At 38.3% G+C, this 24481-nt stretch overlaps 1 protein-coding gene across 9 annotated transcripts in view; it reads right to left on the reverse strand.

Annotated features, from left to right (window-relative positions):
• Positions 1-24481, reverse strand: part of RGS22 (regulator of G protein signaling 22) — a 139411-nt gene that overhangs the window by 9371 nt on the left and 105559 nt on the right. For 7 of the 9 annotated variants that reach the window (XM_044928564.2, XM_044928561.2, XM_044928560.2 and 4 more), the window contains 4 exons: positions 24030-24098; positions 21122-21283; positions 15776-15955; positions 11076-11234 (listed from right to left, as the gene is read on the reverse strand). In XM_044928564.2, the coding sequence (XP_044784499.2) occupies positions 11076-11234; positions 15776-15955; positions 21122-21283; positions 24030-24098 (570 nt within the window). The remainder of the gene's footprint in view (positions 1-11075; positions 11235-15775; positions 15956-21121; positions 21284-24029; positions 24099-24481) is intronic. The other 2 variants (XM_044928563.2, XM_044928562.2) reach the window with 2 other exon arrangements.

Here is a 24481-nt window from a genome sequence, read left to right on the forward strand (position 1 = left end):
TCCCTAAATGAACCCTTCAAATATATTTTCTTCCTGAGCCTACCAAATTAGTATCACATTCATGTGGTTCAGTCAGACACGTACTTGCGTCAAGGGTCTGAAGACGGTAAATATGAGGGTTTTTATTTAGTGAACTCTGTTTCTTGTCAGATTATATAGATTGGGCTAGATGCATAGTTGGTTTGAGGGAGAAATCAGCTTTTGTATTATATGATCTATCACTTATTACCCAAACTACTGGAAGGGAAATAACTGCAGAAATTTTTAAAATAACTAATCCAAAACTAGTTATATTTAAGTGTAATAACATTTCATTTCCATACATGAGCTCTGTGCTCAGTCATTCAGTCGTGTCTGACTCTTTGTGACCCCATGGACTGTAGCCCACCAGGCTCCTCTGTCCATGGGATTTTCGAGGCAAGAATCCTGGAGTGGGGTGCCATTTCCTCTTCCAGGAGATCTTCCCGACACAGGGATTGAACCCGTGTCTCTTGAGTCTCCTGCATCGGCAGGCGGGTTCTTTACCACCAGTACCACCTGGGAAGACACAAGTCGCTCATAAGCTGTATATGAGTAAATATTTGCCCTATGATTAAAGAGCTTTTAATACATGGACAAAAATATGTGAAGTCATATTGTGAAGAACTGATTCAGTGGAAGCAAGATTTTACAGACACCTCTTCCTATTTTCTTGCTCTTAGGCCTTTCCCCATTCCCACTCTATACTGGAAATACCCTCGACCTCCTGATGATAGAAAACATCAACCAAAGAGAAGCCTTTGAAAATCTGGTAACTTTTTGCAGTATCATTCATATAAAAATGTTGTTATATATTGAATACTTATTAAAATATTTCTAACAATAGGATATGAATAATAACAATACCACCAAAGCTTAAGAGACGCCACGTTACCAGCACCTCTGCTCCCTTTCGTGTTGCCTGCCCAATCACATCATCTGTCTCCACCCAACCTACAAAGGTAACCACTGTACTGGACTTTGTGTTTATCATTCCTTTTTTTTTTTTTTTATATTTTATCGCATTTGTATTGATTCGTTTTATGGGAATTTTAACTTTATATAAGCAGAGTTGACTGGTTATATTTTTGCAACTTTTCCAGTCAGCAGTATATTCCTGATATATGTCTATGTTTATTATTGTAGTATAGTTTATTTGTTTTCCATCACAGCAGTGTTCTACTACATGAATTTATTTTTAACAATCTCCTGTTAATAGATATTTGGATAGCTTCTGACTTTTTGCTTTTGAAAACATGGGTGCTATAAACCATGTGCATATGACCTGATATCTGTGTCCATAAATTACTCTAGGATATATGTATTTACAAGTAGATTGGATAAATTGAAGGCTAAGTGCATCTTTTAATTTACCAGATAAAGTAAAATTGTTTTCTAAAGTTCAATCTATACTCTCATCCATAGTGTATTAGAATTCTGACTACTCCCTATTATTGGTGATTGAGAAAAATATAAGACATTTCAAAATGAGCAGAAAATAACAGGTGATATCCCATAAAACCATTGCAAGAATAAAACAAAGTGAGAAGTCCAATATTTTAGTTGATAACAGCACTCTCCAAGAAATCCAATCATGAAGCATAAAACTCTAACATAGGAGCCCAAAATAGATAAAATATTCCTATACAAACATTTGCATATATGACATAAAACTCCAAATCCTAAATGCAGAAACTCAGAACAGAAACAGATCAAAACATTTTAAAAGGAAAATGTAAAATGACTGTTTACTGAACTTAAAAAAGATTGAAAAAACCAAAAATCTCTCAGAAATGAAGTACCCAAGGTATCATGAATATGGATCCTAAAGAAAGTGTATCAGTTCAGTTCAGTTCAGTCGCTCAGTCGTGTCCGACTCTTTGTGACCCATATACACAAATATATGTAGCATTAATATAAATCCCCCTCTTCCAAACTTGGCAAAAGATATAAATATACAGAATCAAGAACCTGAGCAATCCTCAAACAGAAACAACCCAAAGAAATCTGCATAAGACATATCATATTCAAAATTCTGAAAACTAAACACAAAGAAAAGAATCTTGAAAGCAGTGAGAAATAATACCTTACATAAAGGAAAAAGAAAGAACAAAACAAATCTTGGAACATCAAAAAAGAAGAAAAATAGAGCAAAAGTAAGGGTAAATACAATAGACTTTTCACTTTGAGTTTCCTGATTTATGTTTAACAGTTGAAGCAAAAATTATAAAACTGTCTGATGGGATTCTCAATATATGTTGAGAAGTATTTAAGATAATTGTAAACAGGTGAGGGGAAAGAGACTTAAAGGGAGGTAGTTTTGAGACCCAAACTGGTAAAATGTCAACACCAATAAATTGAGAAGTTATGCTTGTATAAGGTGATATCTAAAGTAACTGCTGAAACATCTAAACAGAGAGACACCAAAACGAAATTCTAAGAGATGTTCAAGTAATACACAGGAGTGTAAGACAAGGAAATAGAAAAAAGAAGAGAGGGAATAAGCAAAACAGAAAGTACAATGACATTTAAAAACTAACATATCAATAATTATATTAAAGATGCATAGATTAAATATACCAATTAAAAGAAAGAGACTGGTAGATTAAAAACCAAACACTACCATGACCCAACTATATGCTATCTATAGGAAACTTAATTCAAATATAATGATATAGGTAGTAATGTAAGCAGATGGAAAAAGATACCACGTGAAAATCAAAATACCAAGATGATACTATAGCTTTAGAGATGTTTGACAATTCCTCAAAAGGAGCCAATAATTCAACTTCTAGGTCCCAAGAAAAATTAAAACATGTCTATCTATATAAGGCTGCATAAGAATGTTCATAGCAGCATTATTAATAAAGCCAAAAAGTGGAAACAACCCAATACATCAACTGATGAACGGATAAGCAAAATGCATTTCAACCATACAGTGTAATACCAGTTAGTCATGAGAAGAATAAAGTACTGACACATGCTGCAAAATAGATGAACCTTGAGAATACCATGTTAAGCGAAAGGAGCCAGGCATAAGAACCACATACTGTATTATTTCTTTTATATGAAATGTCCAGATACAGAAAGTAGATTAGTGGTTTCCAGAGGCTAGGGAGGAAGGAGGAAAGGGGAGTGATTGCTAATGGGTATACAGTTTCTTTTTGGGGTGATGAAAATGTTCTACAGTTAGGTAGTGGTGATAGTCACACAGCTCTGCAAATATACTAAAACCATAAAATTGTGCACTTTAACAGTGTAAATTTTATGGTATGAGAATTAAATTTCAATAAAGCTGTTATAAAATAAAAGCATTCATAATAACCCTGTGTACGAGACAGCAAAAGAGACACTGATGTATAGATCAGTCTTATGGACTCTGTGGGAGAGGGAGAGGGTGGGGAGATTTGGGAGAATGGCACTGAAACATGTATAATATCATGTATGAAACAAGTCGCCAGTCCAGGTTCGATGCACGATACTGGATGCTTGGGGCTGGTGCACTGGGATGACCCAGAGGGAGGGTATGGGGAGGGAGGAGGGAAGAGGGTTCAGGATGGGGAACACAGGTATACCTGTGGCGGATTCATTTCGATATTTGGCAAAACTAATACAATATTGTAAAGTTTAAAAATAAAATAAAATTTAAAAAATAAATAAAAGCATCCAAATGAGGAGGAGGAGGAGGAGGAGACAGCGGTGGGAGTGACTACATAACATTTTATTGTAATAGCCCCAAACAGGAACTAACCAAATGTCCTTTAATGAGTGAATGGCTGCACTGTGGTACAATGTACTACAGAACACTGCTGCTGCTGCTGCTGCTAAGTCGCCCAGTCGTGTCCGACTCTGTGTGACCCCACAGACGGCAGCCCACCAGGCTCCTCCGTCCCTGGGATTTTCCAGGCAAGAGTGCTAGAGTGGTGTGCCATTGCCTTCTCCCTACAGAACACTGCTCAACAACAAAGAGGATGAACTGCAGATACACATGACAATGTGGATTCATCTCCAGGGTATTTATGTTGAGTGAAAAAATGCCAGTCTCAAGAAGTCACATATTGTTATGATTCCATTTATAAAACATTCTCAAAAATGACAAAATTATATAAATGGGGGAAAGATTCATGGCTAAAATATTAGGATAATTGGTTGGAGATGACTTACAGTCACAAGGAACATCTTTGTGGTGCATCTTGGATAGAGTGTTGGTTACTCGAATATACACATGTGACAAAATGGCATGACCTATACACACACCTTGTATCAATATCAGTTTCCTGATTTTACTATTGTAATAGCAAGGTGTAGCCACTGGGGGAAACTGGGGGAAGGTACATGAGACCTCTTTACTATTTTTGCTATTTCCTAATTGGAGAAGGCAATGGCACCCCACTCCAGTACTCTTGCCTGGAGAATCCCATGGATGGAGGAGCCTGGTGGGCTGCAGTCCATGGGGTCGCAAGAGTCAGACACGACTGAGCGACTTCACTTTTCACTTTCATGCATTGGAGAAGGAAATGGCAACCCACTCCAGTGTTCTTGGCTGGAGAATCCCAGGGACGGTGGAGCCTGATGGGCTGCCGTCTATGGGGTCATACAGAGTCAGACATGACTGAAGCGACTTAGCAGCATGAATGTTAATTATCTCAACATAAAAATTTTTTCTAAAAAAATTAGAATTTGAAATTTAAAAAAATACCAATAACATTATCTTGAATATGAAATACTTTGGAATAAATTTCACAAAATATATTCAAGATGTCACAGAAAATGCAAAATCATTGATGAAAGAAATTAAAGAAGAACTAAACAGAAATAAACTGTGTTCATGGATTAGAAAACAAAATGTTTTCTAATTTATGACATAAATTCTCAAATTGAATTATAGGCTTACTACAATCCTGATACAATATCTCAATAGTTAACATGTGAAAAATTGTTCCATCTTATTAATAATTATGTCCAACTCTTTATGATCCCATCGACTGTAGCCCACCAGGTTCCTCTGTCCATGGGATTATCCCAGCAAGAATCCTGGAGAGGGTTGCCATTTTTTCCTTCAGGGGATCTTCCTGACCCAGGGATCCAACCCGAGTCTCCAGTGGCTCCGGTATTGGCAGGCAGATTCTTTACCACTGAGCCACCTGGGAAGCCCTTACTAATAATTAGGTGGATAGAAATGAATGCATTAGTATGATGACATACCATTTGTCATCAACAGATGGACAAAAATTTGCAAGTCTGAACATACCAGATGAGGAGAAATAGGAACATAAACTGACACACACTCATACTCTATTACTTAACCATTCCAAAAACATTTTAATCACGTGAATATGGAGGCATTTACAGCACTGTTGTTTGCAGTGCTATTTATAAATGTATAAATTGAAAAAATACAATAAAGAAAGTTAAATAAAATAGTATATTTATGCTTATGATGGGAATGCAGCAATTAAGCTGAATAAATGAGATCTATCTAAGAGCAGTGTGGGTAGAATTAAAAACAACACTAAATTTAAAATGCAAGATGTAGAAAGCACAATATGTGCTATAGAATGAACTATGTCTCTCCCAAATTTGTATGTTGATGTCCTAACTTTCACTGTGACTGTATCATGAGATAGGGTCTTTAAGAGGTGGCTGTTGTTGATTTCCTAAGTCAGGTCTGACTCTTTGTGACCCCATGGACTGCAGCTTGCCAGGCTCCCCTGTCCTGCACTATCTCCTGGAGTTCATTCAAATTCATGTCTGTTGAATCAGTAATCCTATCTAACCATCTTGTCCTCTGCAGCCCCCTTTTCCTTTTGCCTTCAATCTTTCCTAGCATCAGCAGGGTCTTTTCCATTGAATCAGCTCTTTGCATCAGGTGGCCAAAGTACTGGAGCTTCAGCCTCAGCATCAATCCTTCCAATAAATATTCAGGGTTGATTTCCTTTAGGATTAACTGGTTTGATCTTCTTGCAGCCCAAGGGACTCTCACGAGTCTTCTCTAAGCATCATAATTTGAAAGCATCAATTCTTTGGCACTCAGCCTTCTTTATGGACCAACTCTCACACGTGTACATGACTACTGGAAAAACCATAGTTTTGACTATCTGGACATTTGTTGGCAAGTAATGTCTGCTTTTTAATATGCTGTTTAGGTTTGTTGTAGCTTTTCTTCCAAGGAGCAAGCATCTTTTAATTTCATGACTGCAGTCACTGTCCTTAGTTACTCTGGAACCCAAGAAAATCTGTCACTGCTTCTACTTTTTCCCCTTCTATTTGCCATTAAGTGATGGGACCAGATGCCATGATCTAGTTTTTTGAATGTTGAGTTTCAAGCCAGTTTTTTCACTCTCCTCTTTCACTCTCCTCAAGAGGCTCTTTAGTTCCTCTTCACTTTCTGCCATTAAAGTGGTATCATTTGGGTATCTGAGGCTGTTGATATTTTTCCTGGAAATCTTGATTCCAGCTTGTGATCCATTCAGCCTGGCATTTTGCAGGATGTATTCTGCATATTTGGAGATGGAAATGGCAACCCACTCCAGTATTCTTGCCTGGGAAATCCTGTGATGAAGGAGCATGGCAGGCAATATAGTCCATAGGGTAGTAGAGTCAGACACAACTGAGCAACTAGACTTTTCATTCTGCATATAAATTAGATAAACAGGGTGACAATATACAGCGTTGTCATACTCCTTTCCCAATCTGGAACCAGTCTGTTGTTCCATGTCTGGTTCTAACTGTTGCTAAATACAAGTTTCTCAGGAGACAGGTAAGGTAGTCTGGTATTCCCATCTCTTTAAGAATTTTCCAGTTTGTTGTGGTCCACATAGGCTTCCTCATAGTCAGTGACGCAAAGTAGATATTTTTCTGGAATTCCCTTGCTTCTCTATGACCCACTGGATGTTGGCAATTTGATCTCTGGCTCCCCTGCCTTTCTAAACCCAGCTTATACCTCTGGAAGTTCTAGGTTCAAATACTGTTGAAGCCTAGTTTGAAGGATTTTGAGCATAACCTTACTAGCATGCAAAATAAGTGCAAATGTATGGTAGTTTGAACATTCTTTGGCATTGCCTTTCTTTGGGATTGGAATGAAAATTGACCTTTCCAGTCCTGTGGCCACTGCTGAGTTTTCCAAATTTGCTGACATATTGAGTGCAGCACTTTAACAGCATAACCTTTTAGGATTTTAAATAGCTCAGCTGGAATCCCATCACTTCTACTAGCTTTGTTCGTAGTAATGCTTCCTAAGGTTCACTTGCCTTCACACTCTAGGATGTCTGGCTCTAGGTGAGTGATCGCACCATCGTGGTTATCTGGGTCATTAAGACCTTTTTTACATAGTTCTTCTGTGTATTCTTGCCACCTCTTCTTAATCTCTTCTGCTCCTCTTAGGTCCACACCGTTGCTGTCCTTTATTGTGCCCATATTTGCATGAAATATTCCTTTAATATCTCTAATTTTCTTGAAGAGATCGCTAGTCTTTCCCATTCTATTGTTTTCTCTATTTCTTTGCATTGGTCCTTTAAGAAGGCTTTCTTGTCTCTCCTTGCTATTTATTCTCTGGAACTCTGCATTCAATTGGGTATATTTTTCCCTTTCTCCCTTGCCTTTTGCTTCTCTTCTTTCCTCAGCTATTTGTAAAGCCTCCTGAGATAACCACTTTGTCTTCTTGCATTTCGTTTTCTTTGGGATGGTTTTGGTCACTGCCTCCTGTACAGTGTTACAAACTCTGTCCATAGTTCTTCAGGCACTCTGTCTACCAGATCTAATCTCTTGAATCTATTTGTCACCTCCACTGTATAATCATAAGGGATTTGATTCAGGTAATACCTGAATGGCCTTCTGGGGCTTCCCTGGTGGCTCAGATGTGGGAGATCTGGTTTCAATCCCTGTGTTGGTGAGAACCCCAGGTTTAATCCCTAGGTTGGGAAGATCACCTGGAGAAGAGAATGGTTATCCACTCCAATATTCTGCCTTGGAGAATTCTATGGACAGAGGAGTCTAGCAGGCCTCAGTCCATGGGGTCACAAAGAGTCAGACACGACTGAGCAACTTTCACTTTCACTCTGAATGGCCTATTGGTTTTTCCCTACTTTCTTCAATTTAAGTCTGAAATTTGCAATAAATAAGGAGCTGATGATCTGAGTCACAGTCAGCACCAGGTCTTGTTTTTTTCTGGCTGTATAGAGCTTCTCTCTGTCTTTGGCTCCTCTCCTTCCCTTTCATAGATCATAGTCTTGTCATGATGAAGGGGCTTGCATAACTCAGTGAAGCTATCAGCAAGGCCATGCAGGGTCACCCAAGACAGACCAGTCATAATGAAGAGTTCTGACAAAACACGGCCCACTGGAGGAGGAAACAGCAATACACTCCAGTATTCTTGCTGTAAGAACTTCATAAACAGTTTGAAAAGGCAAAAAGATATGACACCAGAAGATGAGCATCCCCAAGGGCAGAAGGTGTCCAGTACACTACTTGGGAAGAGCAGAAGGCAATTACTAATAGCTCCAGAAAGAATGAAGAGGTTGGGCCAAAGTGGAAAAGATGCTGAGTTGTGGATGTGTTTGGTGGTGAAAGTAAAGTCTGATGCTGTAAAGAACGATATTGCATAGGAACCTGGAATGTTAGGTCCATGAATCAGGGCAAATTGGATGTGATCAAGCAGGAGATGCAAGACTGAACATCGATATCTTAGGAATCAGTGAACTAAAATGGATAAGAATGGGAGACTTTAATTCAGATGACCATTATACCCACTACTGTGGGCAAGAATCCCTTATAAGAAATGGAGTAGCCCTCATAGTCAACAAGAGAGTCCGAAATACAGTACTTGGGTGCCACCTCAAAAATGACAAAATGATCTTGGTTCATTTCCAAGGCAAACCATTCAACATCACAGTAATCCAAGTCTGTGCCCCAACCACTGATGCCGAAGAAGCTGACATTGACCGATTCTATGAAGATCTACAAGACCTTCTAGAGCTAACACCAAATAAAGGTGTCCTTTAAGAGGTATTTAGGGTTAAATGGGAGAAGGAAATGGCAACCTACTCCAGTGTTCTTGCCTGGAGAATCCCAGGGACGGGGGAGCCTAGTGGGCTGCCGTCTATGGGGTCGCACAGAGTCGGACACAACTCAAGCAACTTAGCAGCAGCAGCAGTAGGGTTAAATGAGGTCATAAGGGTAGGGTCATAATCCAAAGGAATTGTGGCTTTACGAGAAGAGAAAGGATGAGAGCTCTCTTTCTCTCCCCAACTTGTGAGGACACAAATAGAAGGTGGCCTTGTACATGCCAGGAGAGGTCTCACCAAGAATCTTATTAGTTGGCACCTTGAGCTGGGACTTCTAGTCTCCTGAACTATGAGAAAGTTAATTTCTGTTGTTTAAGCCATCTAGTCTGTAATATTTTGGTATGGTAGCCTGAGCAGGCTAATAAAATATGGCACTATTTATGTAAGTTAAAGTACATACAAAATAGTCCTCTGTATCATTTATGAATCCATATACCCATATAAAACATTATCTTAAAAAGGAGTTGTTGAGAACATATCCAAAACTTAATGGTTGCTCTTGGAAGTGGGGAGGGTAATAGAACTCAGGGTTGGGGGCTTTCCTGGTGGCTCAGTGGTAAAGAATCCACCTGCCGTGCAGGTGACATGGGTTTGATTCCTGATCCAGGAAGGTCTGACATACTGCAGAGCAACGGAGCCCGTGCACCACAACTACTGAGCCTGTGCTCTAGAACCTGGGAGCCACAACGAGAGGAGCCGCCGCACCAGGACTAGAGGGAAGTCCATGCAGCAGCGAAGACCCAGCACGGCCAAATAAGTAAATAAATAAAATCAGGCATTAAAAATAAAAAAGAACTCAGGCCTGGGGTTAAGAGGGTACAGTGTTCTGCACTATTTCACTTACAAAGGAAAAATGAAAAACTAATGTAAAATATGTTAACAGTGTTTATGTTGACCTGGGGAAGCATGGGGGTTATAATTATATTACTTTTATATCTTTAGATATATTTTAAATTTCTTTTAAAAAAGAGAATGGGGTAAAGCTTATAAATAAGATGAAATATGTTATTTGTTACCCCTTCTCAAGTAAAAAAATAGATAAAGAGATAGATAAATTGATAATGGACAGACAAAGAGGCAGCCTGGGCAACTTACGACTCATAAGTTTCACAGTCAGTGTATCATTCTCTAATTTTAATATTGAAAATGCTGTCCCAAGTACGTAATACTATCTCATTCATTCCCAGATTTATTTGGTAAATAATGATTAATAATTGAACATGTGCTGGATAGTGGTGGAAGTATTTAATAAGACAGATGGTATCTTTGAGGATCTCAGTTCAGTGAGAAAGACAGATGCAAAAACTTACTCGTAAGACAAATATAAAGTGCTCTCCAGGAGAGGTACATAGATGAGATGATTTTTGAGAAAACTTTTTTAACTTCAAAACAAGTCTGAAACTTCTGACTGAAGGCTTAAAAGTCACTAAAATCCATACTTTATAACTTCTCTGTATTTTTGCTCATCCCAAATTCTACAAATGTACACACAGCATTTGCAGAGAAGAAACCAATTCTGAGTCCACATTGGAACCACTTCTTTGACTTGCTTTTCGTTGCTTTTGTTATTATAATCATACAGAATGGACTGCCTCAGAGAATCCTGCCCCTCTGCCTGACTGTTAAAGTGCTTTGGGTTCAGAACCCTGTCCACCTGTACGTGGCAGGAAAGAAGAAATTAACACATCCCCTGCCCGAGGCTTGCCACTGTAGGAGATGTTTGCAAGATTAATGGCCTTTTTTACTTTGCTTCCTCGTCTCCCCTCAGTCTCTGATCTATAAAAATCTGGCATCCAGACCTCAATAAGATGGTTATTTTGAGGCACTAGTCTGCCATCTTCTGGGTCAGCTGGCTCCCTGATTAATGTCTCTTCCTTGCCTCAACCCCTCAGATTCATTGGCCTTTCATGTGGCGAGCAGAGAGAGCTTGGACTCAATAACAATATCACATACCTTTTAAAAGTCTGATTAAACCCCAAATGATTCTTGTCTCACCTTTACAAATTTTTCATCTTCTATGACTGCCATTTTCTTTTTCTGCTTACTATATTCTTGTCTTCTCTCCAAAACACTCATAATTTTTTCATCAGTTAAGTTCTTCCTAAACTCACAGAACTGAGGCCAAAATTTAAACAGAACTCCAAAAATTGTCATCTGTATAAAAAACAAAGTATGTCTCAGATTACAATTTTATACAATTTAAACTCTAATTCACCATAATAATGGATTAACTATTCTATCTTTAATATACAGCATGTTTCCTCCAACTTATTGTCTCCAGACATCTTGGTATAGTTTAGCTTGGCACATGCTTATCATCAATGTTTTTTTACTACCAACGAGAAGTCTTTCTTTAAAAAAAACATACACTTAAATACAGTTAAAAGTCACTTTATACTTTATGTTTCCCTAACCAATTGATTGTATTAATAAAGAATCCATTAGGTCTTTTTAAATAAGAAATACATGTTTTCTTTTAAAACTTCTACCAGTTGATCTGCCACACACTCGGCTGTTTTATGCAAGTATTTCAAATATTCAGTTCATCAAGGGGGACTCCTCTCCACCCCTCCTTTCCCTTCTTTTAGAGAAAGGAAATACCATTTTGCCTCTGGAAAAGCTCTTAAACAAAGCTGCAGATCTAAGAATAAATCTTGAGTAACTTTTAAATGATACAATCTCTCTTTTATGTGAGAGCAAGAAAAGTAACATTTAAAAAGCAGAGTGGTATCCTGGACAAATGCTTTCTATGAGGATACTCTACATTAAGTGATTAATTGTGATATTTATAGAGATAAGAATTGTTGCTCAAATTTTCATGCCAAGTTTTTCCATTAGTTCCAGAGGCATACGTTACTTCCAAGAAGGTAGGACTTGCCACATCAGATCAAGTCCAACATCTTGTTGCTGGGAATGGACTTTACCTAATGCCCTGGAGAAAAATGAACCATCCCATTAGGCTCTAAGCCAACTTTTCAGCAGGAAAGTGGAGTTTTTAGAAAGTAAATGCTGCAGTGATCAACAGAGTCCTGAACATCATGATACATTTCATCACTCCTCCTTTCTGTACATGAATATCATTAGTAATTCTATAATTATTTACTCCCTTTACGATACCATCTTGTCACTGAATTCTATAGCCTCTGGGGATTGTGAACACAAAAGCTAAAGATACTTTATTTGACGAAGTGTAGGCTTTAAAAAAGTTTTCATTTCCATTTATCTACCATGGATTTTGGGGCTTTCCAGGTAGCATTAATGGTAAAGAACCCTCCTGCTAAAACAGGAGACGTAAGAGCCTCAGGTTCGATCCCTGGGTCTGGAAGATCCCCTAGAAGAGGAAATGGCAATCCATTCCAGTATTCTTGCCTGGAGAATTCCTTGGCAGGCTACGGTCCATAGGGTCACAAAGACTCGGATATGACTGAAGCAACATAGCATGCACGCCATGCTTTTAAGTAATCCCCTGCTCCAATGTTAAAGGATCACAGTAGTTTTTATATGAATTTCTTAAACTTAAACACTCCTCTTCCACCTCCATTTACCAACTATTGACCCTACTTCTCAGTTCTCTCTCCAAAACCTGAGTCATTTCCAGCTCTCAAATGTATTTGTCACCTAGAAGGCTTCCCAGTAAAAGTTACCCTATTAGGGCACAATATTTCGAGGCAGACATAAAATCTCTCTATTTCTGGGAATCCCTTGGAAGTTCAGTGGTTAGGGGTCCACACTTCCAGTGCAGGGGGTATGGGTTTGATCCCTGGTCGGGAAACTAAGATCCTGTGTGCAGAACAGGGTGGCTGAAAAACAAATGCTCTATTTCTAAAAGTTGCAGTTAATAACATTCATGTTATTCATGAAAATTGCCCTGTACCTCCAGAACCTTAAAAGACAACCAGACTGTTAGAAAATTTTTTAACAAATATGGAGCTATTTCCCACATTGCCAGTGGATGGGCAATGGCTGCAGCATGAGTGAAGAGTGTCAGTGAAAATATGGCTGAGTGACGAAAACTTCTAAGCTATTAGGAATACAGGTGGGGGAAAGGCAGATGTTACAAGTGAAAGCAATACTAAAAGAGGCAACAGCTTTTTATTTACTCTTCAGTCCTTTTACGCAACGTTGCTCTATTGCCAATTTGAGCTATTTCTCTCATGTTTGATCTCACATCATTCATTCATGTTTTCAAAAATGATAGTGTCTAGTCTGTGCTAGGCATGCAGGCCACAGCAGCAAATAAGAAACAGTCCCTATTCTCAAAGACCTTACAGTCCAGTGGGAAAGTCAGGCATGAGAACAGCTATTTTCAAATTTGTATGATAAGTGTTCCGACAGGGACAAACAGGATATCACAGAAGCATAAAGGAGAGAAGATGAGACTGTGAAAAGCTCTGGAGGGAAGAAAGTAAGGCTTCTCTGCTGCTGCTGCTGCTAAGTTGTGTCAGTCATGTCCAACTCTTAGCGACCCCATGGACTGTAGCCTACCAGGCTTCTCCGTCCACGGGATTCTCCTGGCAAGAGTACTGGAGTGGGGTGCTATTGCCTTCTCCGGTGAAATGCCTGCTGTTGCTACTGCTAAGTCGCTTCAGTCATGTTTGACTCTGTGCGACCCCATAGATGGCAGCCCATCAAGCTCCCCCATCCCTGGGATTCTCCAGGCAAGAACACTGGAGTGGGTTGCCATTTCCTTCTCCAGTGCATCAAAGTGAAAAGTGAAAGTGAAGTCACTCAATCATGTCCCACCCTTAGCGACCCCATGGAATGCAGCCTACCAGGCTCCATCATCCATGGGATTTTCCAGGCAAGAGTACTGGCGTGGGGTGCCATTGCCTTTCTATGGAAGTACAAGTATTTCAGTGGGCCTTCCCTGGTGTTCCATGATTAAGACACCACACTTCCACTGTAGGGGGCATGAATTTGATTGCTGACTGGGGAACTAAGATCCTGAATGCTGTGTGGCCAAAATAAAGCAAAAAAAAACAAAAAAAATTCAAAATCAATGCAGGGGTGCAAGTTCAATCCCTGGTCAGGGAATGAAGATCCCACATGCTGTGCAGCCAAAATAAACAAACAAATAAAAGTAAAAAATCTAATATTTCAGTAAGACAGAGATAGATGGCAGTGAGTGGAAAGGTATCTGCTTAGAGAGATATCGATGAAGGAATATGGTCTCCAGTCTGAGGACAATGGGAGTAGTCAAAATTGAGAGCAGAGAAGTGACATGATCAAATACACATTTTGAAAAAGATGGCTCCATCTGCAGTAAGTTAAACGGTTTCGAGAGAGTCTAGGGGCAGGGAATTTTGGTAATCAATGTGAGACACTGCAGACGTAAACTGAGGTAGTGGCATGGAGTTGGAGAAAAGTAGATAGAATAACAGATAAGGAGACAAATGGATACATGTTAGTGACTGAAGATCACCGAAGGTCAGGGAACAAAGGAGAGAGAAGACATGAAGGTGGCAACCAGATCTCTGGCTTGCACACCTGGGTCGGAGGTATGGCCTCCTCTGAGCTTCCTTAGGGAACACGGAAACAATAGATCTGGTGAGGTGAGGCCCCTAAATATTCTCTTATTCTCTGATACCCTGAAGATTATATTTAAGATATATCTGGGACTTTGTTTTGGGAAATGAGACAGAGGCATAAACTAAAGGACTCCAGTAAAGTTCCCTGGCTGCACTCCCTGGACAGTGTGGCGGAACCAACCAACATAAGCAGCTCGAGACGTTCACCATCAGCCTCGAGGCTGTGATCTGGATGGTTAAGCCTTGGCCTGGCTATCAGGAGACCCGGGCTAGGCTAAGTGATCTTTTCATTAACAGATGCTACAATTCTGACACCATGTTTTCTATTTCTCCCTAGCAGATCGTCAATCATTTGTCTATATTTTTCCCTATTTTAATGCATAATTTGGATGGTGAGTCTGCTTTCGGTTCCTTTTAGGACTTAGAACACAGCTGGCTTGCAAATGAAAATGTTAAGGAATAATGGTCTTTTTCCATGCTCAAGGGCATTCATACCCTAAATCTCTGTTTCATATCACTTAAATCATGACAGGGCCTTCCCTATTACCCCTATTATAATTTATTTTTCTTAATCATTTTTCGGGAACAACATCACTAAAAGGCTTTTCAAAATGCAAATAAACTATGTTCAGCAAATCACTGTTTTCTATTATTTATCTTAAAGAGAAGTAACTTGAGCAGGTTAACAGGCATGATTTTCCTTTCATGAGCTTGTGTACTTTATGTTGGTTGGGTACTTAAATCTCCTCTCACTTACTTTATGAGCTATGTGAATATTCCAACTTTTAAAAATACACAAATCTTGGGACACACATAATTTACACATTTTTTGTGGTAGCAGATATTTTAAAAGGAAATATGACTGGTGGGAAAGGAAGGAGAAATTAGTTGGGGATTTATAAATTAGAAATAAAATGATAACCATGCAAAGTCAAAGTATATAGAATTTTAAAAATTGTATTTGCTGTATATTACCATCAACAAAATAGCAAGTTACTAGTTTCTATGTTATATGGCATTGGCAACGTCTTTCTAATTAAATAGAATAAATCCCAGGATTAGGAGGATTCAAACCTTGCCAAATATGAATAATACAAAAACTTTAAAAGAATATCTAGACTACTAATCTATTTTAAAGTACGCTTACTACATGCCCTGATTTCTTACCTGTGCCTCTCTGAATACATATGGTCCCAACTCCTTCCTGTGTTCAATAATCTTCTGGGCTTGCTCTACTGGAATGTCAATTTGTAAAGCTGGGGGGATGCTGGAATTAATAAAGCAGTTGATAACAGTCATAATCTTCTTGTGTATGATAGACTCATCACAATGAGAATGGCACAAGTCCTAAACAAGGAGGAAAGATAGATCAATACATGATTAATGCATTAATAGAACACTTTATAGAATACATCAATATGTCTTTCAGTTAATATAATTGTAACTTCAGGTCAAGAGAGTACTGGGACATGTCAAGACTATCTTAAAAATCAGAGATTTTATTTTTCTTGGATTTGAAGAACCTAAGACTGTTTTTCTTTTTTGCTCCTAGCCTGTGTCTTCATGTCTGTGTGTGTCATGTTCTGCTACCCGTTCAGTCAAACTTTGCCTTTTAAAGGAACCTAAGACTTTGACACATATACCTTAAGTAAAGAGAGATTTCATTTTAATCCTGGTTGCTTCTTCTCCTGGCAAAGAAGCAGCTTTAGTGTCTGCTTTGACTCATTTAACAAATTCGTATTAAGTACCTGCAGTATGCCAGACCTTGAGGTGAGCCCCAAGACACAGAACCTGTCCTTTAAAGGCTCAATATCTACAGGATGAGAAGCACGAAAACACATGATTCCAATCTGAGATAGCTAGTAAGTGGCACAATGGAGAACAAGCACCTAACTCAAGTTACAAGTGGATGCAAAAGCTTTTTCCACCATAACTGCTTCTATGCCAAGGTGATTTAGACTCAAAAATGCTAGCATATAAATGGGAATGCTGTATTTAATAGGTGTATTATTATGCATCTCAGTATCTATATTTTTTCAGATAACCTATTATATTATTATCTTTATAGCTAAAGAATTTAAATATAGTAATGATATATGTAATGATTAAAGACCCAGTTTTATGTCAGAGATGTAAGGCTATCACTTTTTAAGACAAAGAGGTAGCTGAGCTTGAATTATGACGTTTCTTTGCTAAAGATATTGTTCTCTAAATCAATAGAAAACACAAAAGTTTGGAAACTTGTAATTCTAGGCCAGAAATTAGCCAGCATTTATTAAGTGCTCACTGTATGACAGGCATTATAATAACGGTCTTAAGGACAGTTAAAGAAAATTTCTGGTGTTTGCCATATAAAACATTACATAAATAAGTTATAAGTTTGGCATAAATTATATGTGAAAAATCTTGATATAAATGTTACACTGAGACAACAGTTAGCATTTTTATGCAATTTAGGACTCCCTCAGAAAATGCCTATTTATAACACATGCTTGCTATGTTACCCCAAATTAAATTTTTTGCTGTTACTAGTGAAATTATCATATATTTGGTGAGCTGAGTTAGTTATTATTTTTGAAATTAATTTTTATTGGAGTATAGTTGCTTTACAATGATCCTGGTTTTTTATTATTATGGAAATATAAGGATTGTGAAATCAAAACAAATTTGTGAAATTATACAATGTTAATTTTGAGAGTGTAGAGTCAGAATTTAGACAGAATCCAACCTGGTATTTTTTATGGTTTTTATGCCCTACTCTACCATTAGTTGAGTTCACTTTTACTTATTGTTATCTCAGTTTAAGCACACAGTCGACCCTTGAACATGGGCGGGGCGCGGCGGGTGGTTAGGGGCACCAACCCCGCCCTTGCAATTGAAAATCCACGCATAACTTTACAGTTGGCCGTCTGTACCTGTGTTTCCACACCTGTGGATTCAAACAACAGTGGACTGTGAAGTACTGTAGTCTGAATTTGTTGAAAAAAACTCAGATATAAGTGGACCTCGCAGTTCAAACCCTTGCTGTTCAAGGGTCACCTGTACTGTCCTGTAATAAACGTTCTGTGTCTGCCTCGGTCTAGGTGATGGCCAGCTCAGGTACTTCACTGCACCCCGTGCGTCTCCCAGCCGTTGCACTGCTCACACTCGCATAACCACCCGCTCCGTCACTTGTCTGTCCCCCCTCTAACACTGCAAGCCCTGAGCGGAAAGGCTGGATCACAGCTGTAGCCTCAGGTTTTAGCCTGGCCCTTGGTAGATGCTCAACAAGTGTTTGCTGGATGTATATATCCTTCCAGTCTTTTCTCTTTGGGGACACACACACACACACACATACTTTATAAATCATACTGCTTTCTAGTAGCTAGGCTTTAAAAAATCAGTAAGATGAAGATATTTTTCCCATCACTGATTAATCTTCCAACAGCAAATTTGTAATGCCTTCAGAGTATTCTAATGCATAGATGTATTATAATTAAAGTAAGCAATGTTCTGCTGTTGAACATCATAGTTCTTTCCAGCTTTTCACAATTCAGAACTATCTCTGATTAAGATCATAGGAGCCACCCCTTTGCATATTATTACAATCATCCCTGGGAGGGAGTATAACTTAGTGGTTAAGGCCACAAGCTTTAGCAATAGAACGTCTTGGCTCAAATTCCAGCTCTACTACTTAGTTAGCTGTATGAGGCGCAGAAGTTTAACTTTTCTGTGCCTTAGTTTCTTCATCTGTAGAATGGTGAGAATTAACAGCTTTGACCTAGGATTCTTATAAAGGATAAGGTAGTTATCACGTGAAAAGCATTAAGATAATCTCTGACAGACATAAACACTTAGTATGAGTAAGTCATATAAAAATGAGCTCAGTTAAGACTTGCTAGGTTTCTTTCTGGCAAACTTCCTCAAGACCTAATTCAAGTATCATCACTTCTTTTTCTGAAAAACTTTTCTTGGGAGTAGAGTGATTTACAATGTTATGTTAGTTTCAGGAGTACAGCAAAGTGAATCAGTTATACATATACATATAACCACTTTTTTTTAAGATTCTTTTCCTACATAAGTCATTACAGAGGACTGAGTAGAGTTCTCTGTAAGAATCATCACTTCTGCTGAGACCTCCCTGACCTACCACCCTCCCTGAATCATCCCCTCCACTGTATCAAAATTATAACCAGTTAGAATATGGATTATAATCAACGTTATTTCATCATATTTTGTTTTCATGGATGACTCCCCTCCTCGAGGGAAGACAATATATTATATCCATTTTTTTTTTATTTCTGCAATCTAGCATTTAGTAAATACTTACTGAATAAACACACTTCAATAGCATGATTTTTAATAGCTATATAGGATTACATGTCCCCCATTCTACAGCACAGAAAAGATATTTAAATGAAGACCAAGGGCAGCTCTGGAGGAGTGACAGTCACAAAGGGTTAACTATGTATGAGTCTCTGTTTTTTTTTAAATGCTTATTTTGCACAGCTTATCTCCTTACCTTTTGTCGTAACAGGGTTGGACCTACTCGTATTCATTTTACCTTAAAGACCATAATAATTTCCTGTTGTGGAAAACAGATTCTACCCCCTTTTTAATTTTCAAAAAATTATTTTAATATTATTTATCTTGTGATAGATTTTGAAAGAACTTATATCTCAAAATACTTTTTTTTTTCCCTTGGAGAAATTTTTGTGTTGAGAAAGGTACAAAAACTGTGGATAACAGAAAAGAGTAGAAAACAGTTTCATGGAATGCTGGGGAAAGTCTGGAAGCAAAATGGTATTGAGCAACTAGTAACTGTATAGAATAAACATGATGCAGAATATTAGTTGGAGAAGGCAATGGCACCCCACTCCAGTACTCTTGCCTGGAAAATCCCATGGATGGAGGAGTCTGGCGGGCTGCAGACCATGGGGTTGTGAAGAGTCAGACACGACTGAGCGACTTCACTTTCGCTTTTCATTTTCATGCATTGGAGAAAGAAATGGCAACCCACTCCAGTGTTCTTGCCTGGAGAATCCCAGGGACGGGGGAGCCTGGTGGGCTGCCGTCTATGGGGTCACACAAAGTCGGACACGACTGAAGCGACTTAGCAGTAGCCGCAGAGTATTAGTGCCGCATAATCCCTGCCTGGAGAAGGGAATGGCAACCCACTCCAGTATTCTTGCCTGGAGAATCCCACGGCCAGAGGAGCCTGGTGGGCTACAGTCCACAGGGTTGCACAGAATCGGACACAACTAAAGCAACTTACCACACGCTGCAATCCGTGCTTAGATCATAGTTCAATTGAAAGCCTTATCCTCTTGAATTCCAGTTTTATTTTTACTCCCTACTTTTATAAAAATGGGATTAAACAGGCTGATTGCAAGGTAATGAGCCTGCTTACCTTGGGAGCAGGGATGTCTACTCTTATGTATTTTGAGACAACATTCCTGTTTTCAAGTCTAGGTTATATAACCTAGAGAGTCCTTTCCTCCTCTTCAATGCAGAGATTCCATCAAATAATTAAACCTGATAATAAACTGCTTTGATAGCTAACAGCTTGCTCTTTCACTTATTTTGTTAAGAATTTGGCCATTCTGATAGAGAAGCCTCTTTCATTTCTGATGGTTTATTCCTCTGTAATCCATTATCTTTGAACACTATTGCTGCAAATATGGTTAGGAGGAATTTTTGTAAAGAAGCCTTGGTTAAAGTGCTGAATATGAGTATCTTCAGGAAAAAAATGTACATTTATAGATAAGTAATATGCAAAAATATAGTTAAAACTTCTCAGGAAGATTCTCATTAGAACATAATATATGTGAAACCCTGAAAAATCTAATACCATCATTTCAAGGCTAACTCTTACTCTTCACTATACAATAATAAATATATCTAATACAGACAATCAATACCTCAGTATTTACATATTGAGACATTACTTTGTCAACAAAGGTTCATCTAGTCAAGGCTATGGTTTTTCCTGTGGTCATGTATGGATGTGTGAGGGTTGGACTGTGAAGAAGGCTGAGTGCTGAAGAATTGATGCTTTTGAACTGTGGTGTTGGAGAAGACTCTTGAGAGTCTCTTGGACTACAAGGGGATCCAACCAGTCCATTCTGAAGGAGATCAGCCCTGGGATTTCTTTGGAAGGAATGATGCTAAAGCTGAAACTCCAGTACTTTGGCCACCTCATGCGAAGAGTTGACTCACTGGAAAAGACTCTGATGCTGGGAGGGATTGGGGACAGGAGGAGAAGGGGACGACAGAGGATGAGATGGCTGGATGGCATCACTGACTCGATGGACGTGAGTCTGAGTGAACTCTGGGAGTTGGTGATGGACAGCGAGGCCTGGCGTGCTGCGATTCACGGGGTCACAAAGAGTCGGACACGACTGAACTGAACTGAACTGACTGATGAAGACATCAAGTCAGGATACAAATCTTGTCCATATAGTTAGGAATCTGATATGTTAATGCACTTCCTCCTTTAAAAGAGGTGGTTTTCTCCAGCTTCTAATACAATACCTTATATTTTTGTACTTCTTGCCAAAAGAGCACCCCATTTTCCAATAAATCTCCTTTTAGAGCCACAAAGCGTTGAAATTGTCTTGCAGTAACTGGATTCAATAAAGCTTTACGGAAAGCAATGATTTCACAAGACGAAGATATCCACTTACTCTCCACAGGCTGTCCAAATCAGAGAATACATAAAATTAACTGTGTTCTAAAAATTAATAATAAAGTCATTTATTAGGCTAAAAATTACCAACTTCTATCTCCTTTGTTTTGGGCTGTTGAAATTTATAGCATGGATAAAGAGAATTTGGCAACTTCCCCTCTCTTTTCTTCTCCCTTTTGTCTCCTTTATATTTTATGGCATCATTTTTTTAAGAGATGGGGAGAAAATGAAATGATTGGATGACTTAGAACATATGATTATATTACAGAGGACTGAGAATGTTAATAATCATTAGAGTTTGAGAGATGGTGAAAAACTACATTTGGGTATATAGTATGAATTCTGTGCTTAAACACAACAAAGTAATCACGATGTTATGATTATATATTATTTTATAATTATGTATACCAGATGTTATATATTAATATATATTTTTCTTGACTTTCAAAAAGTAAAAGCAGTTTAACATTTAAGATATTTTTTAAAAAACTGTAGGAAAAATTACCAATTAATCCTATTATAATTTAAATAGGAAATTTATTGTGGAGCTTCACTATAATTCTATCCTAGAAAGATAATGGGTTTTTTTTTGTCTTTGTTTTTGGCTTTGGATTCTGGCTGTGGGCTTGTGGGATCTTAGTTTCCTAACTAGGGATCGAACCTGGGGCAGAGCCATGAAAGCCCTGAGTCCTCACCACTGGACTACCAGGGAATTCCCAAAAGACCAAGTTTTTAGGTGGGGCATCTTTATATTATTTTAATAATAAATTACTATTAATAATTAATAACAAGAAGAAATGAAACTATTAATGCATATTTTTGATGATAAACTTTGTCTGACCCAGGATTCACTTTACACAACAGAAAAGACATACTATTTTACTATAAAGGCATTACTTTTATAAAGGCATTACTTATTTTATATCTTCTCAGTTTTGAAGTATATGATGTCTACTCTTCTTGATATACTTTTCTTTCTTTATTCCTTTCTGGCTGTGCTGGGTCTCAGTTGCTGTGAGCGGGGCTCCTCTCCAGTTACAGTGCGATGGCGTCTAACTGCGGTGGTTTCTCTTGTTGTGGAGCATGGGCTCCAGAGTGTGCAGGCTCAGCAGTCCTGGCACAGGGGGTTAGTCGCCCACAACACGTGTAATCTCTCCGGACCAGCGATCAAACCTGAGCCCTCTGTGTTGGCAGGTGGATACTTAACTGCTAGACCACCAGGGAACTCCTATTATGTCTACTTTTTTTACCTTGACCATTTTAGGTCACATATTCACCCCCCTTTAGCCTCTCAGATTAAAAAACATAATATATTTTATTCAATTTACTGAATAGATTTTTTTTTTTACATTTGATAAATTTATGGACGTTCCCAAAATCTGAGGTTAGCCTACAACCATGCCAGGAAGCATCATTCTAAAGGCAATTTTTTGGATGAACTTAGGAATTATAGTAAAATCAATGACAAATATCCATTATACATAATAAATATCCGTTACTGACAATGTGTAAGCTAAGTTTCTTGAAACAAATCATATGTGACCAACGATAAAAGTGTTTAAGAGACCTATGTAAAAAGTCTATGGGAACACAAAGGAAGGAGTAACTAATTTTGCCTGGGGGAGTAGGGACTTTACAGAGAAAGACTTTGAGGGTGACTGCTGAGGTGGAAACTGCAAAGTGAACGCAGCTCCAGGGAGCCGAGATGAATGGTGGTGCCTTCATTGCAGATAAAGTGAGTAGACGTCTATCACAATTTTAGTGAGCCACATGTGGAGTTTCAAGGACAAAAAGTTAAGACCCTCACCAGATGGTCCATATTAAAATTATAGCCCTATAAGTAGGAACAACTATGTATTAGACTGGGATGTTTATTTAAAACCCACTCAACAAATAATGTTTTAAGACCTGCTTCTTAAGATACTAAAACTTAGTCATTTAACGAAAACCCATAATTTAACTAAATAGAAAATAACATAATATATAATGCACAATAATATGAAATATAAGCCCATTCTATTTAGCATTTTGAAAAATATATAAAAGGGACAAATATAAGACTATTTCCTTTTGAGAAGAAAACACAGAAAAAAAGCATCCTAACTGATACATATACTCCTCTAATAGTCTAACAGATTTTTATCTTTGCTAGATTGTAGAAGGTCTCTAGTTTGACATTTTATCAAGACCTACAGAAGGATGAATACAAATAAATCTGTAGGCTCAAAAAGAAGACTGTGTTTATCGTTCCTGTTAAGAAGAAAAATAGGCAATTTCTAAGAAGGTATCATATTATAGTGGTTTAAATAATCACCAAAATGACAGTTATCTTAATTCTTTTCAAGTTAAAATGTACTTCTAAATAAAGAGGATAATGTAAGATAATTTAAGTTACTGATTCCACGGCATACTCCTCGTTCTTTTTGTGTAATCTACTCCCAGTAATAAATAAGCTACCACATGCTGGAAAAACAGCCTGTCTCAATAAATCCATCACAAGCAAAATAACTAAAAATATATATTCAAAATCCAATCACACACTTCCAGAGTTGAACAGGTCAAGGAAATCTTTAAGAAGAGGGCTCCAGTAGAATTACACTTTCCCTGAGAGTCCTTCAGCCAGTTAAGAATAGTGTCAGCATCTGCTGGCTTAGAAAGCATTATCTACAATGAAGATCTTTGTATAGGAAGGGGAAGAAAAATACTTTGACAGTTGGAACTTAAAAAAGGAAGAATATAACCAATACTACTTGCCTTCCAGACTCCAATTTTCCTTTCACGCTTTTGTAGTAAAAGCTCTTCAGCTATGTCTTTTATCTGTACCTAGAAGCAAAACCAATGATTTTATCCAGTTATTCAGAATGTCCACAGTGTTGAAATCACTTACTGATTCAACAGCTTTAAAAAATGCAGTAAAGGTCAGTGTGGGGGACTTCTCTGGTGGTCCAATGGTTAAGAATCCGCCTTTGAATGCAGGGGACATGGCTTTGGTCCTTGGCTGGGGGACTAGGAGCCCACATGCCATGGGGCGATTAACCCCGCATGCTACTGTAACTAATGAGCCCATGCTACAACAAAAGGTTCTGCATGTCACAACTAAGACCTGATGCAGTCAAAAATATATGTTTTTTCAAAGGTCAGTGTGGATAAGAGAGAAAACAGGAGAAAGAGGATTAAGACTTAGAAATGGAAGCCCTGCCCAGGTC

This window comes from Bubalus bubalis, chromosome 15, assembly GCF_019923935.1.
Source record: "Bubalus bubalis isolate 160015118507 breed Murrah chromosome 15, NDDB_SH_1, whole genome shotgun sequence".
NCBI classification, from domain to species: Eukaryota; Metazoa; Chordata; class Mammalia; order Artiodactyla; family Bovidae; genus Bubalus; species Bubalus bubalis.